Source organism: Neofelis nebulosa, chromosome 6 (assembly GCF_028018385.1).
Source record: "Neofelis nebulosa isolate mNeoNeb1 chromosome 6, mNeoNeb1.pri, whole genome shotgun sequence".
Taxonomy (NCBI): domain Eukaryota; kingdom Metazoa; phylum Chordata; class Mammalia; order Carnivora; family Felidae; genus Neofelis; species Neofelis nebulosa.
The window spans coordinates 46,858,868-46,872,135 of NC_080787.1; the positions used below are offsets into that span (position 1 = coordinate 46,858,868).

General features: G+C 43.9%; 1 protein-coding gene across 1 annotated transcript in view; it reads left to right on the plus strand.

Moving 5' to 3' along the window:
* Nucleotides 1-13,268, plus strand: part of RUNX2 (RUNX family transcription factor 2) — a 224,791-nt gene that overhangs the window by 161,477 nt on the left and 50,046 nt on the right. Inside the window, 1 exon segment of the mRNA XM_058736121.1 lies at nt 5,252-5,425. Coding sequence (XP_058592104.1) covers nt 5,252-5,425 — 174 coding nt within the window.

Here is a 13,268-nt window from a genome sequence, read left to right on the forward strand (position 1 = left end):
ACACACTCAAATTTTTGAAAGAAATTTGTTCTGAAAACTATTTTTTTCTTCCGTTTTAAATTCACTTTGACTGTGATTTCCCCTGAGCGACCGATGCTGTAGTGTTCTAATCTAAAATAAGCTCGTTGGCCACGAGAGGGAAAAGAGCATGGGGCCAGCAATCAGAAGTCCCGAGTTCTAGTCCTGCCGCTAACTGTGTGGCTTTGGGCAAGTCGCCTCCCCTCTCAGGGCTTCAGGGTCCTCATTCATAAAAGAAGTACGTCACTCAGAAATTTAGAGTCAAAATGATTTCTCTTGTCCTTTTCAGCTCTTTGATTCTAAATGACTTGTAGGGGCGCCTGGGTGGCGCAGTCGGTTAAGCGTCCGACTTCAGCCAGGTCACGATCTCGCGGTCCGTGAGTTCGAGCCCCGCGTCAGGCTCTGGGCTGATGGCTCGGAGCCTGGAGCCTGTTTCCGATTCTGTGTCTCCCTCTCTCTCTGCCCCTCCCCCGTTCATGCTCTGTCTCTCTCTGTCCCAAAAAAATAAATAAAAAACGTTGAAAAAAAATTTAAAAAAAAAAAAATAAAAAAAAATAAATGACTTGCAACAATGCTGAAGAATTATAATGAGAGCAAACGGGACTTTTTCAGAAAGCAAGGAAGCAATCGGGCATTCCCTTAAAATGCACGTCCTTTAGGGAAATTTCTGAGCAAGCACCAAGAAGGGCTAGGCTCTAAAGAAAGGCTTTGCCCACTGGATTCCCTAGGTTGTCAGATAAGAGAAGGGTTTTTTGGGGGGGAAAGATAGCATTATAATATGATATGCCAGGGCAGAAAATTTTTTCTCAACCTGGACGTTTATCTAAAAGAGGAGAGACTATTCACGTTCATTCATTCATTGCCTAAATATTTGTTGAGCACCTACTATATGGTAGGCACTGGACTAGGTTGTAGAGATCCAACTTTAAACAAGACAGAGCACTTATTCTCACAGGGTTCATATCTTGCAGGCGAGACAAATAAGTACGCGAGATAAGTACAGATTGTGGTAATAGCCATAAAGGAAATAAATGGAGGGTGTGCTCTAGAAGGAGGGGACCTACTCTGGTTATTGTGGCAGACAAGACCTCTCATAGGAGGTGGTGTTCACTGTGAGGCCTAAGGGATAAGAAGGAGTGGGCAAAGAAATGGGGGGGAGTATTTCAGGAGTATGGAGAGGTCCTGGGATGGGAAACTCAAAGGATTCAGTGTCAGATGCCCAGGGAAAGGTGGTGGGGTCCTGGACTAGGGCTGTATCAGTAGAAATGAGAGAACTGAATGGATTTGAGATACACTTTCAAGACGGAAATGACGAGATGTGGTAATAGATTGAATGTGGGGCATGAGGGGTAAGGGGAAATCAAGGGAAATGTTTAGGTTTTTGGCTGCAGTGACTGAGTGGCTGGCACCACTTACTGAGATGAGGGTACTCTGAGAGGGGAATGGGGTTCACTGGCGAGAAGAGTCAAGAATTCTGTTTTAAGTATACCACATTTAAATATCTTGTAGACATCCCAGGGGAGAGTCAGGTAGGCAGTGGGACACACAGACCTGGAACTCAGGACAGAAGTCAGGGCTTACCTCAGAAATGGGGGAGTCCCCGGCACAAATAGGTGGCACCGAGTGCATGAGATTGTGAGGTCACCTTGGGCAGCGGTTCTCTACCTCAGTTGCCCATCGGATTGTGAGTGATCTTACAAAAGAACTCCCCAGGACCCGCTCTCAGAGATTCCGATCTAATGGAGCTGATGTGCGTTCTGGACATCTATATTTTTCAAAGCTCCCTGGAGGGTTTTCTTAATCCTGCTGGAGTGGAGGAACCACTGGTCGACGGAGAAAGTACAGCTAGAGAAGACGATCCGTGCCCGAGCTTTCACACAGTCTCAAATAGAACACGACAGTTTTGCGTTCTTTATGCTTTCCTCCTATGTGGAGGACCCACTCTTTGGACTCTTTGGATGAGGCTCAGCTCTCCCCGTACCACGGCAGAGGACCCTGTCTTTGCTTTAACTCGATGTGCCCTTGTCTTCCGTGTTCTCGATTTCTTAAGGGACTGCCTGAGTGTGGAGGATTTCAATACGTCTTCTTGCAGCCCATCGTTCGCATGTTCACCCTGATGTGGTTTAGCGGTAGCCGGTATTTGTCATGGTTGAAAGATGAAGAACCTGTTCAGCTTTTGTTCTTCATCGTCCTGTAAGAATTTTGTTGTGGTTGTGGTGGTAGCTACAAAGGGGCAGGCATCTGCAAGGAGAAACGTGTATGTGTTTTTGTACATGCGCAGCCACAGATAGGTGCTCCCTGAATTACTCTGGGTGTCTGTAGATCCTTGGTAGCTCACGTGTGAAGGTGATTTCCAGAAGGCCATTGAGGCTTTTAAAATTTCACCTGCTCCTCCAGTTTTCATACTGATCAGTGATGCCGTGAGTCCTCTCTGTATTCTTGCCTCCAACTTCCTACGATCCCCCCCGAAGCACTGGGCTAAGAGAAAATACAAAGTGAACTCACACGTCCAAATGCTGAGCTCACATCTCCTACAGTCTCCATGAAAGCCTAATGAAAAGGCTGTAGAAAGCGGAGGCAAAGCTTTATTAAGTTTTCTTGAGACCCATAGCCCACATAAAGTCCCAGTGTTTAAAGGAACCGGGTGAGATCGTGTAGCCCTCCCCTTAGCCCTCAGGGAATCTGCCATTCCAAAAATATGGCCTATTAAAAAAAATAACTTCCAGGGACAATTCCATAAGCTTTCTTGTTAATGTTTACAGCTGTATCAACACCACACCAATGCTTTTTTTTTTTTTTTTTTTTTTTTTTTTTGTATGTATGTGAGGAACAGAATCCATGGATCCAACTGTGACAAGTACTGTATAATTCCCTAATTGTCAAACTAGTTAGACACAGCAAGATGTATTGATGGAAGTTTGTTTAGGGTAATGGGTGAGCTATTAACTTTGTAATTGGATCCTTGCTGCTGCTTCTGCTTGCGTTGAAAACCAGCCGTGGTACCACATGGGGCTTAGCTCGTAGGTGTCTCTTTCTGTTGATCTGGATATTTTCAGTCTACCACAGCAGCTGTGAGAGGAAGGGAAGATAAATCTAGAATGCCAGCATTGATGGGGCCACATGATGAGTGGAAAGCGTTGTCAGCTAGGATGAGAACTGTGATCTTCTTCCAGGCCAAACCAGCCAATAGCTGAAGACCACAGGCTAGTTGTGGTACCTCTGTAGGCCTTCGTTGCTTTGTCTGTGAATACCGTGCTTGCTGGGCTCCAGGAGCTGTTTGGGCCAATCTCTAAAGGCCGTGTAGAGTTCTAAAATCTGTTCATAATCCGGATAAGAAGTTCTAAACAACAAGGAAAACACCCATCCACGCACAGAGAATTTTCCTGATCACTTTTCTCCTGGTCTTAGTCCCTCATTATAGCAGATGCCCCAACTGGCAGGAAATAGGGTGGTGGGTCCATTTCAGTTAATGGGCCTATTTGGAATATGTTTGGCTGTGGAGACAGCTAAACTCATATTACCAAGCCTTGGCTTCCTGTCTGTTTTCTTTGGGCTGGGTAAGCAATGAAAAAGGAGACAGGAAAATACATTTTGGGGCAAATAAAATAAGGAATTTGTCTTATGAAGACAGCTTATAGTTGGGAAATTCTAATGTTCAACTTAACCCTATCCTGATATATTCCTCTTGTCCTCTTGTACCGAGAGGAAGATGAGGTATTCTCGCTACCCACAGAAAATACCTCCTGATTCTTGAAAGCTCTTAATAATCCTCCTTCCAGGTTTTCTTCTTTTGTGGGTAATAATCCTAATTTCCTTGATTTTTCTTCAAAGGGCAAATTCTGATTCTAGTCATCATCTTAAAAAAAATTTTTCTTAATGTTTATTTATTTTTGAGAGAGGGAGAGAGACAGCATGAACAGGGGAGGGGCAGAGAAAGAGGGAGACACAGAATCCGAAGCGGGCTGCAGGCTCTGAGCTGTCAGCACAGATCCCGACACGGGGCTCGAACTCACGAACCGTGAGATCCTGACCCGAGCCGAAGTTGGAGGCTTAACTGATTGAGCCACCCAGGCGCCCCCCAGTCATCATCTTAATGGCTCTTCTTTGAATCTGCTTCGGTTTCAGTTACAGTATGTTAGGGTGACATACTCAGGCCTCATTCTGGTACAGAATATGGAAAAAGGAATCTACAGTATGTTTCTGTTCATGTATGAGGCATTACCCTGCTCGTTCACCTCGGCACCACTCTGCAGATGTGCACTTAACTTACGTGGCACCAAGTCTCACACGCTGTTCTGTTACACTTGCACCAAGCCCATACTCCACTCTTTGCTACAAATGATTTCATGATTTTCAAAAAGCCTTAGAACCTGAGTTATATTTTAGCAGGCGTATTTCCTTATTATCTAGAATTTCCTTCGATTTGAGACTTGAATAAACTAGAAGCGAAACAAAGTTATGTTTTGTTTTGTGTTAATAGTGGAATCTCACATTCACGTGGTAACCCAGAGGGTGTTTTTCCATTTCTTATACAGAACCGTAGTACTAGATTTAAAATAGAAAAAAGCATTCTGTCAGATTTCACATAGTTTATTATATGCTTTGAGGTTTTGGGGGTGTCACAAAATACCCAGATTCCTCTTGAGAATCTGCATTTCCTTGACCGTATTTCCATTTTTTCCTCTGAAAGGGGTTCTAGGTTTGAGTTTTAATTTTTCAGGAGAGTCTCAGTAAGGTCTAGTTGTAACATGAAAAAGAAAAGTCACTATGGTTATCATGGGAATTGCCCCTTGACAAATGTTTGTCTCTGTTTCTGCCCCAGTTTTGGGATAACATGTGTGACATGCACAGACTCTGAACTTGCGGGAAGTTTCCTCCTTCACGAAGTAAGCGAACATAGCCCAGAACACACTCACCTTTCCCACCCTCGCCCAGAGGGTTGGATGAGGCACGCAGACAGCCCTTCCTGAGTGCCAGTCCTGGTGTCAGCTCCGAGTCACCCTCGGGGACCCTCAGCTCTCCGTTTATAGCACAGAACTAGGAATGCTCCACACCAGATGATGCTTAGAAAGCCACTAGAAATGGAAGGCATTGTAGAGACACTTCCTTATAAATACCAGTATTGATAATCCCTTGGCTTTAAACCCCCAGTATGTATGTTCACATATCTATTTAGTATGGTCAATTGTTCAGCTCATTAATATGCTTTTATTTTATGATTTGCTGTTTCCAGGGCACAGACAGAAGCTTGATGACTCTAAACCTAGTTTGTTCTCTGACCGCCTCAGTGATTTAGGGCGCATTCCTCATCCCAGTATGAGAGTAGGTGTCCCGCCTCAGAACCCACGGCCCTCCCTGAACTCTGCACCAAGTCCTTTTAATCCACAAGGACAGAGTCAGATTACAGGTAAGACAGACTCCTAGGTTTCACTTGCACACAGTCCGGCAGGCTGGGGGTGAGGGGCTACCACATGAGATGTACTCACTTCAATACTCCTGGGCTGTGAAATGGCTTATTATTAAAGAATCAAGATGTGAAGAGACTGACCTTTTTGATTAAAAAAAAAAAAAAATTCCAACGTTCAGTAACTTTGGGATAAAACCTGGGGGAAGTTTCTGCTAATGTTGCACTTCTTGGTGATGTCAGTGTGCAACATAGTGGATGGTAACGACTATGTTCTCCGGGAGAATGTTTGTTATGAGTTTCTGTGTTGTGCCCGGCTAGTGCAGGGGATAACCTCGCACCCTCACTATTAGAAGATTAGTCTTACCGCCTCAGATTTGGGCTTAAATTTCTTACATGTATATTTCATTCAGTTTGCCTGAAAATTGCCCAGGGCTAACAGGAAGCCTTGATTGGTGGGTATAAGGCAAGGTCACTGAGCGGCTCATTGGGCAGACAGAATTCACGTCTGATTCACTTTTAGCTCCAGTTCCTCTTACGACATGTCTCTTTATTACTACATTCTAGTAAGCCGCTTGCTTTACCTTTCTTCTTAAAAATTAACATCAGCATTGCATTACACACTAATCGTTCACATTTGGTGCAGTAAGACTCCCAGCTCTGTCTCTGTCTCTCTCTCTCTCTCTCTCTTTTCTGCCCCAGTTGTGCAAAAACAGATCTTGCTTTTAGTGTGATTGCTCTTGGGTCCTGGTGACAGAGGAGTTATGTCAGTCGTCATAGATCTTTAAGTTGCCCATCAGAAATACTGAGAGCTGATGTCACTTAGTCATGTCATCTGGCTTCTGTTGTTGGCAGAGGTAGACCAGAATGGAGGGAAAATAACTCAAAACAAAATGTACAAGAAACTATTCTAACGGTTAGGTTTTGGTTGATAGTGCTTACGTGTTGAGTGTCCCTAACAGATTATAAACATAACTGTTTATAAATGGAATGACCTTCCTCTCTTTCTCCCCTGCCCGTATTAGGGATATGTCTCCTTGGATATTTATTTGGAGTAGGTTTCTGTGGGTATATGTATATGAGTCTGAATATATGGGTATGCCTGAGTACATATTTAATAGATAATACAGAATTATAAAAATAAAATATCTAAACACTACAGAGAACCAGATCTCTGCATCAGGGAAGAACATTAGAGCTCTGTGAACAACAGCCATGGATTAGCCTAAAGAAATCACTAAATGTTGATATGTAGGAATTAAGCTTACTGTGTTTACTAGGCAGGCGTCCTTGGTAAAAATATAAGGGTGAAATTCACACTAACCTGTGAATTTCTTTTTTTTTTTTTTAAATTTTTTTTTTTTTTAACATTTATTTATTTTTGAGACAGAGAGAGACAGAGCATGAATGGGGAGGGTCAGAGAGAGGGAGACACAGAATTGAAACAGGCTCCGGGCTCTGAGCTGTCAGCACAGGGGCCCGATGCGGGGCTCGAACTCACGGACCGCAAGATCGTGACCTGAGCCGAAGTCGGCGCTCAACCGACTGAGCCACCCAGGCGCCCCTAACCTGTGAATTTCAAGCTTGTTGCTACAGGTGCTACTGCATTTAAAGTAGTGGGCTTTAGATCTTCCATGAAGCTTCATAAATAGCTGTCCTTTTGTCTTCAGAGTAATCTTTAGACTGTGTGTGTGTGTGTGTGTGTGTGTGAGCACACGTACCCATTTGTATACATATTTAAGAGTGTTTATATGTGATTTGTAAGGGACTTATGATGGCTAACAAAATATATATAAGAAAAATATATGTGCTGTGATTGGCAATCCCTGAGCTCTTTAAATGTTTGATTTCTGTGTTCTAATCCTTAACTGTTTGCTAATTATGTTGTACTAATGACTAATGCTTTCAAAGTGGCTTTTGAAAACTGTGTGTTGCTAGATTCATTTAAGAAGATGCTTTCCTCAAGGCTTTGACCACAAACCTGAAGATGACGTCATAAAAAAGCACCAGAGGATGTTTTAGAAACTGAAGGTATCTTAGGTATCATTAGCCAAAAGGCCGGTAAAAGTGGTAAGGGGGATCTACATGTTACCAGCAGATGTGAGTGCAGAGAGTAAGGCTCTGAGAAGGTGTAAGACACGGGGATACCAGAAGAGCATCTGGGCAGACCAGGGTCGTGACCACCTCCATAGACGTGGCTCTCCTCCTCTGGTCACCTCCCTGCCCGCTGGGAGGCTCAGGAAGGTTAAGCTTCTTCTTGTCTGCGGCTTTACAGCAAGCTAGTGGCAGAGCAGAATTCAGTCTCTTGACTCCTGATGTAGTGTGTTTTTTTTTTATACAGTACCATGCTACAACTCCCTCATGATCAATTAAAAATAATATTTTAAATACTCCCTGGATGTATTTCTAAAAAATGAAAACAGAAAACAGTTGTATTTCTAGGTACCGATAGCTTTCTGGAATGACACCACAAGAGTCTTAGCTCTGCATTGGCGATTACAGCACTAGAATGATTGATTTATAGATCAGTCTTCTCGTTTTTCTAGCATCCAGAGTATTGGGCCCAACAACTGTTTCCAGCAGCCTTCCCAATGTGCAGATTGACACATGTGTTTGTGCCACCCCTACCCACTCTTGGCCATGTGCACTTTCCTTACATGCTCCTGTACTGTTAGTGAGGTGATGGGTACAAGTATCTCCCTATAACTGAGGGTGTGCACACTTCTACTGTGACCCAAATTATTACACAATCCAAGAACATCCAAGAACAGCAGCAACTTCGAAGTGAATTTATTTCACTTTTTTTCCTCTCTGGGTTAATTTTCTTATTTATTTAGTGAAGATAATTTAGAGCCTACCACACGTAGAGAATTAGGTCTCGGGTAATACGGGAGGAGGGGAGAAGAAAAGTGCTCTGTCCTTGACTTAAAGTCTAATTGAAGAGATAGCGATCCTTCCCAGCCCTCACACAGCCACATCTGTCCCCGGACTGTAATGTTGTTGTTTCCTGAGTCCATGTTCTTCTCCCTGCACCCTCTTACTTAGGCTGTTCTATCTCCGGTGGTCTGTGTCTGCAGAAAGGTGCCATCCATCCCTCAAGGTCATTGTTACCTTCTTTAGGAAAGAGTCCTGGGACCTGTGTCTAGAGGCTGCCTATTTAGCCTCTAAACTGTAGTTGAGATTGCCTTCTTTTACAGCTTCTGGGTGTTTCTTTGTTTCCACCTTGCTAGATAGCAGATTCTTCAAGGGATTTATTACAGGGATTAATTTTGCTTGTGTAGGCACAGTGGTAGGCACATCTGGTGAAATGTTGAATTAATGAAAGTTTAGATGACAAGATGTCAGTACAAGAAGAGCTGAGATGTCATGCCTTGTTGGCATCAACTGTTCTCTCTCATTTCCTGTCCCAGGGTGCTGTTGTTCCCTGGTGATGAGCACCAGTGGCAGAAATCACATTTCGGTATAACGCTTGCATAGTGAAACCATTTGGTTTCATTCCAGTGTAGGATCTACACAATTGCATAAGTTCTACTTACGAGCCTTGCCTACGATGGGTTTTGTAACTTCTCCGCAGTATGTAGCGTCTGCATTTTAGTTCGTGGAATCCTTTGGATAAAGAAGTTTGTCATCTCTCATTGGCTTGGCCCTCTTGATATCTCAAGCTCTTACCCCAAGACTATAGATGATGATCATGGTTGTATGGTAACTACTATATATACACTTGCCAACAGAAAAGGGGTGAAATGAAGTTAGAAGTCATAAACTGAGGAAGTGATAGGCACTGAGTGTTTCATATTAGGGTTCTCCAGTGTCTCTTGTAGTTCCTAGGGCTAATGGTCCTAGCTGTGCAATGGGCTGGCTTCTCTGCCGTGCTGGTGTGATGGTCCTTCTGTTGTCGTCTTTAATGGCTGATGTTCTATCTGAAGGCCCCAGGGCCTCCTATGGCTTCCTGAGGAAGTTGCTTCCTCTGTATCTTTTTTCTTTTCTTTTCTTTTCTTTTCTTTTCTTTTCTTTTCTTTTCTTTTCTTTTCTTTTCTTTTAGTCTTCAGACATCTCGTGCCTATCTCTGGGTGCTAGGAAACACCTAGTCGGTCACAAATGGCTACTTCTTTTGATTCAGAACGTGGTGCTTAGCAGTGGAGTTAGGGATATTATGTTAGGAGATACTGCTCAAGACAGTCACTCTTTTAACCTCAGTACTTTGTGGGTGAGTGAGCTACACCTAAACAACAACAACAGCAACAAAAGCAGACCTAGGCCCTTGGGTTTGGTGGATTGGGGCATTCATCTAACCTTTGGGGCTGGGCGTTCTGCTGTTCTATTATTCATTCATTCAAAAAATACTCGAGTGCTTACTATCTGCCAGGCGTTAAGTAAGTGCACAAGATAGATACAACTTCTGCTGACAAGGAGCTTCCCTTTTCGTGACAGACGGTGTCTGTAAATGGGTAAATAAGCATACATACGAGATAATTCCAGACAATAACACATGCTTTGAGAAATTGAATAGAGTAATGCATTAGAGAGCAACTTAGGGAAAGAAAAAGGTAATTTTGATTAGAAAGTTGGGACAGGGTTCTCCGAAGAGCTTTGAAGATCTGTGAGGAACAGCATTTTCGGCCACGGAAGACTCATGCACAGGCTCCCGGGAAGCAGTGACTGTGGTTGCTCAGGGGTCAGGAAGATCAGTGTAAGTGGAATGTAGCGAACACAGGAAATGATAACAGAAAGCCAGGCAGGGAGTGGATTATGGAGCGCCTTCAAGGACCTGGTAAGGAGCTTGGGTTTTGCTCTGATCGCAGTGGGATGCTCTTGAAGGATGTGAAGCAGGGGAATGACCTTATCAAATTTACATGCTTTTAAAAAATCACCTTGGCTGCTGTGTGACGAACAGATCATGAGACAATGGTTGAAGCAGGGTCATCGTTTCGGAAGTTACTGCAGTAGCCCAGGAGAGAGTTAAGGATGGTTAGCATTTTTTCTTCTTTCTTCAAGACTCAGATCAAAGGCTGGCACCTCTGTCAGGCTTCTTCCAACCTACCCACACTGAGCCTGAGGCTTCCATACCGCCAGTCCGTGTGGCGACAGTTACTTGTTTACACGTCTGTCTCCTTCATCAGACTTTGAACTTTCAAAGTCTAGGGCCATGTTTTATTTTATTTTATTTATTTATTTAAAAAAATTTTTTAATGTTTATTTTTGAGAGAGAGAGACAGAGTGAGTGGGGGAGGAGCAGAGAGACACACACACACACACACACACACACACACACACACATACACACATACACACACACAGAAACTGAAGCAGGCTCCAGGTTCCCAGCTGTCAGCACAGAGCCCGATGTGGGGCTCAAACCCATGAACTGTGAGATCATGATCTGAGCTGAAGTCTGGCGCTTAACCGGCTAAGCCCTGGGCCATGTTTTATTTAGCTTTGTGTCCCCCTTGTCTTACATAGTGCCTGTTGCCTTGTCACGTTGGTTTGGTGACGAATGGATCATTGACCTCTTCAGGAAGTGTGATCCACTATTATCCTAGCCCTAGTACCTATTTGGTTGACTTACTCTTAGCTACCCTTTATTTATTGAAAAGCGTGTTGTGTGCCAGGCATTATAATGAGGTTAGTTCATACGCTCCTTACAACAGCTCTGTGAGATAGGTGGCATTATTTTGAAAGCTGAGGGTCAGAGGGGCCAGGTACCTCGCCCAAGGTCCCACTTACAAACCATTAAGTGGTAAATATAGGAATTAAAGCCAGATCTGCTTTGCTTCAGGGTCCCATGCTCCTTAACCACCGTGCACTCTTGGGAGGCTGAAGCATACTTCTGTCGTGGCTTGGTTTCCCCCAGTTTCAGTACCTACGTCATTTTATTTATGCAGCTCTTCCCCACTGACATACTGGTTTTACATAAAGTTCTTAAAGCCTTAAGACAATTCTTAAAAGTATGTATTTTCCAGGTGGAAGAAATTGATTCTTTGAGAAATGACTTCCCGAAAGCTTCTTTAGCCATTATAGTTGACTGTGAGTTCCAGATTCTTGGTAGGCAGTCACCCCCATCCCTATCAAGTCAGTCATGTTGCTGACAATCTGAGTGGTAGGTGTCCTAAGGGACTAATCTCTTTGTCTTCTCTCCATTGGGTATTATTCAGAATCCTCAGAGATATTTTCAGAAAAGGGAGGCATTAAGAGTGTCTGAATCATGCTTTAAAATGCAATAAAACTGGTTTTAATGATTAAATTATAGTTATAGGAGCATAGATGCAAGGTAGCATTCTTCGGAATATCTTAGAAAATAACCTGGCCAGGCATCATGTAGGATAATAATCTTACCAGCAGTTACCTTGACCAAAGCGAAGTAGTTTCCACCCGACTTCGGTCCGATTCCATATGCCCTTGGCAAATGCCACACTTTTAAACATTGGAAGGCTCTCAGGCAGTCGGGCCCCCGAGCTTGGCCTGTGTACGTTGGAGGTCCCAGGCCTGAGTCCACTGTACTCACACTGAAACATTTACTAGCATAATCCTTTCCCAAATAGGAAAGCACAGCTGAGTAGCATGCGTCTCAAATTGCTGCTCTGTTCAAGTGCACAGGGATCACACGACTGTTTAATGTGACACAGGGTGAGAGGTGAAGTGGACGCGGGGCTGGTGGCTGGGGGGCGGTGGTTGTGTGAGGGAGGGTGAAGTCATGAGAGGGGCTCGGGCACTGTTAGCAGGAAGAGTGGCCTCAGGTGCCCTCCCTGTGAGATGGTGGTGGGGTGTGGAGAATGGGAGTTAAGCAAGGTCTCCTGCTTTATGACCACCGTGGTCTTACTCGCCTGTAGGCATCTCGCGTCCGAAGGAACTGAAATCGCCACATTCAGAGACCGGCTGTTGAAAGTACTATTCTTGTACTTTGGTGGTGCTACTGTTTAATTTCTGAAGTTACTAGAGAGTCCTGTCCCATCTTCTTCCTTTGAGCTTATTTGGGCAGACCAGTCAGGGCAATTTGCTGCTGCTGTGCCCATTTGTGCACTGGGAATCATTTTAGGGGAGGTCACTGGTTACAGTCCTTGTGAGAAAACAGCACAAATTCTGTGTCAACACAATTGCACATCTCTTCAGCTCTGGCGGCCACCTTATGATGAAGAGCAGAGTTCAGGTCCAGCCTGCGCTGGCTTTGAAGAAGAAAGCTTAGTAGGACCCTGTGAAAGGCTGGTGGTCAACATGTCATGCTGTTGTTAGCCTGTTAGCATCATCTGTAGATTAACTTCTTACAGGTCTCTGGACTTCTGTTAGTAGGAATTCCCTTATTAACTGAAGATGCTCTGGCTTTCTTATGCTTTTAGGAAGATAGAGAGGGGCAGTGTTCCAAGAAAAATTAATTTCATGAGTTTCAAAAACTTGTCTTTGTAATTTCCTCCCGTCTGGAATAGAAGATGCATAGTTAATATCTAATTGTGATAAGAAGAATCCATCTACATAATGCCTCGCTTTATCCTTCCCCAGGACTCTTCCGTTTCTAGCCTGTCTTTGGGTCTCTGCCCCAAAGGAAGTCTTGATTTTTTTCTCATTATTCTCCAGAGCGTTATGGTATGCATGACTTTCCTCTTTCCTAGTTGCCTGGTGACCTTTCCAGCCCATTTTCACCTTTTGCAACAGAGTGTAGACAAAATGATCAGAATAGGAATCTCACGTTGAATGAAATATTTAACCTACAAGGCTAACTCAGGAGAGGGGCAGGTCCATGGGATGTAGTGGATGGTCCAGTGGAGCATTTTGGTGATTAATCATCGATGGGCGCCTGGGGCTTCAAAGGCAGAGTTGGTATGCATTGTACTATGTACTGTTAATAGTGACAGCA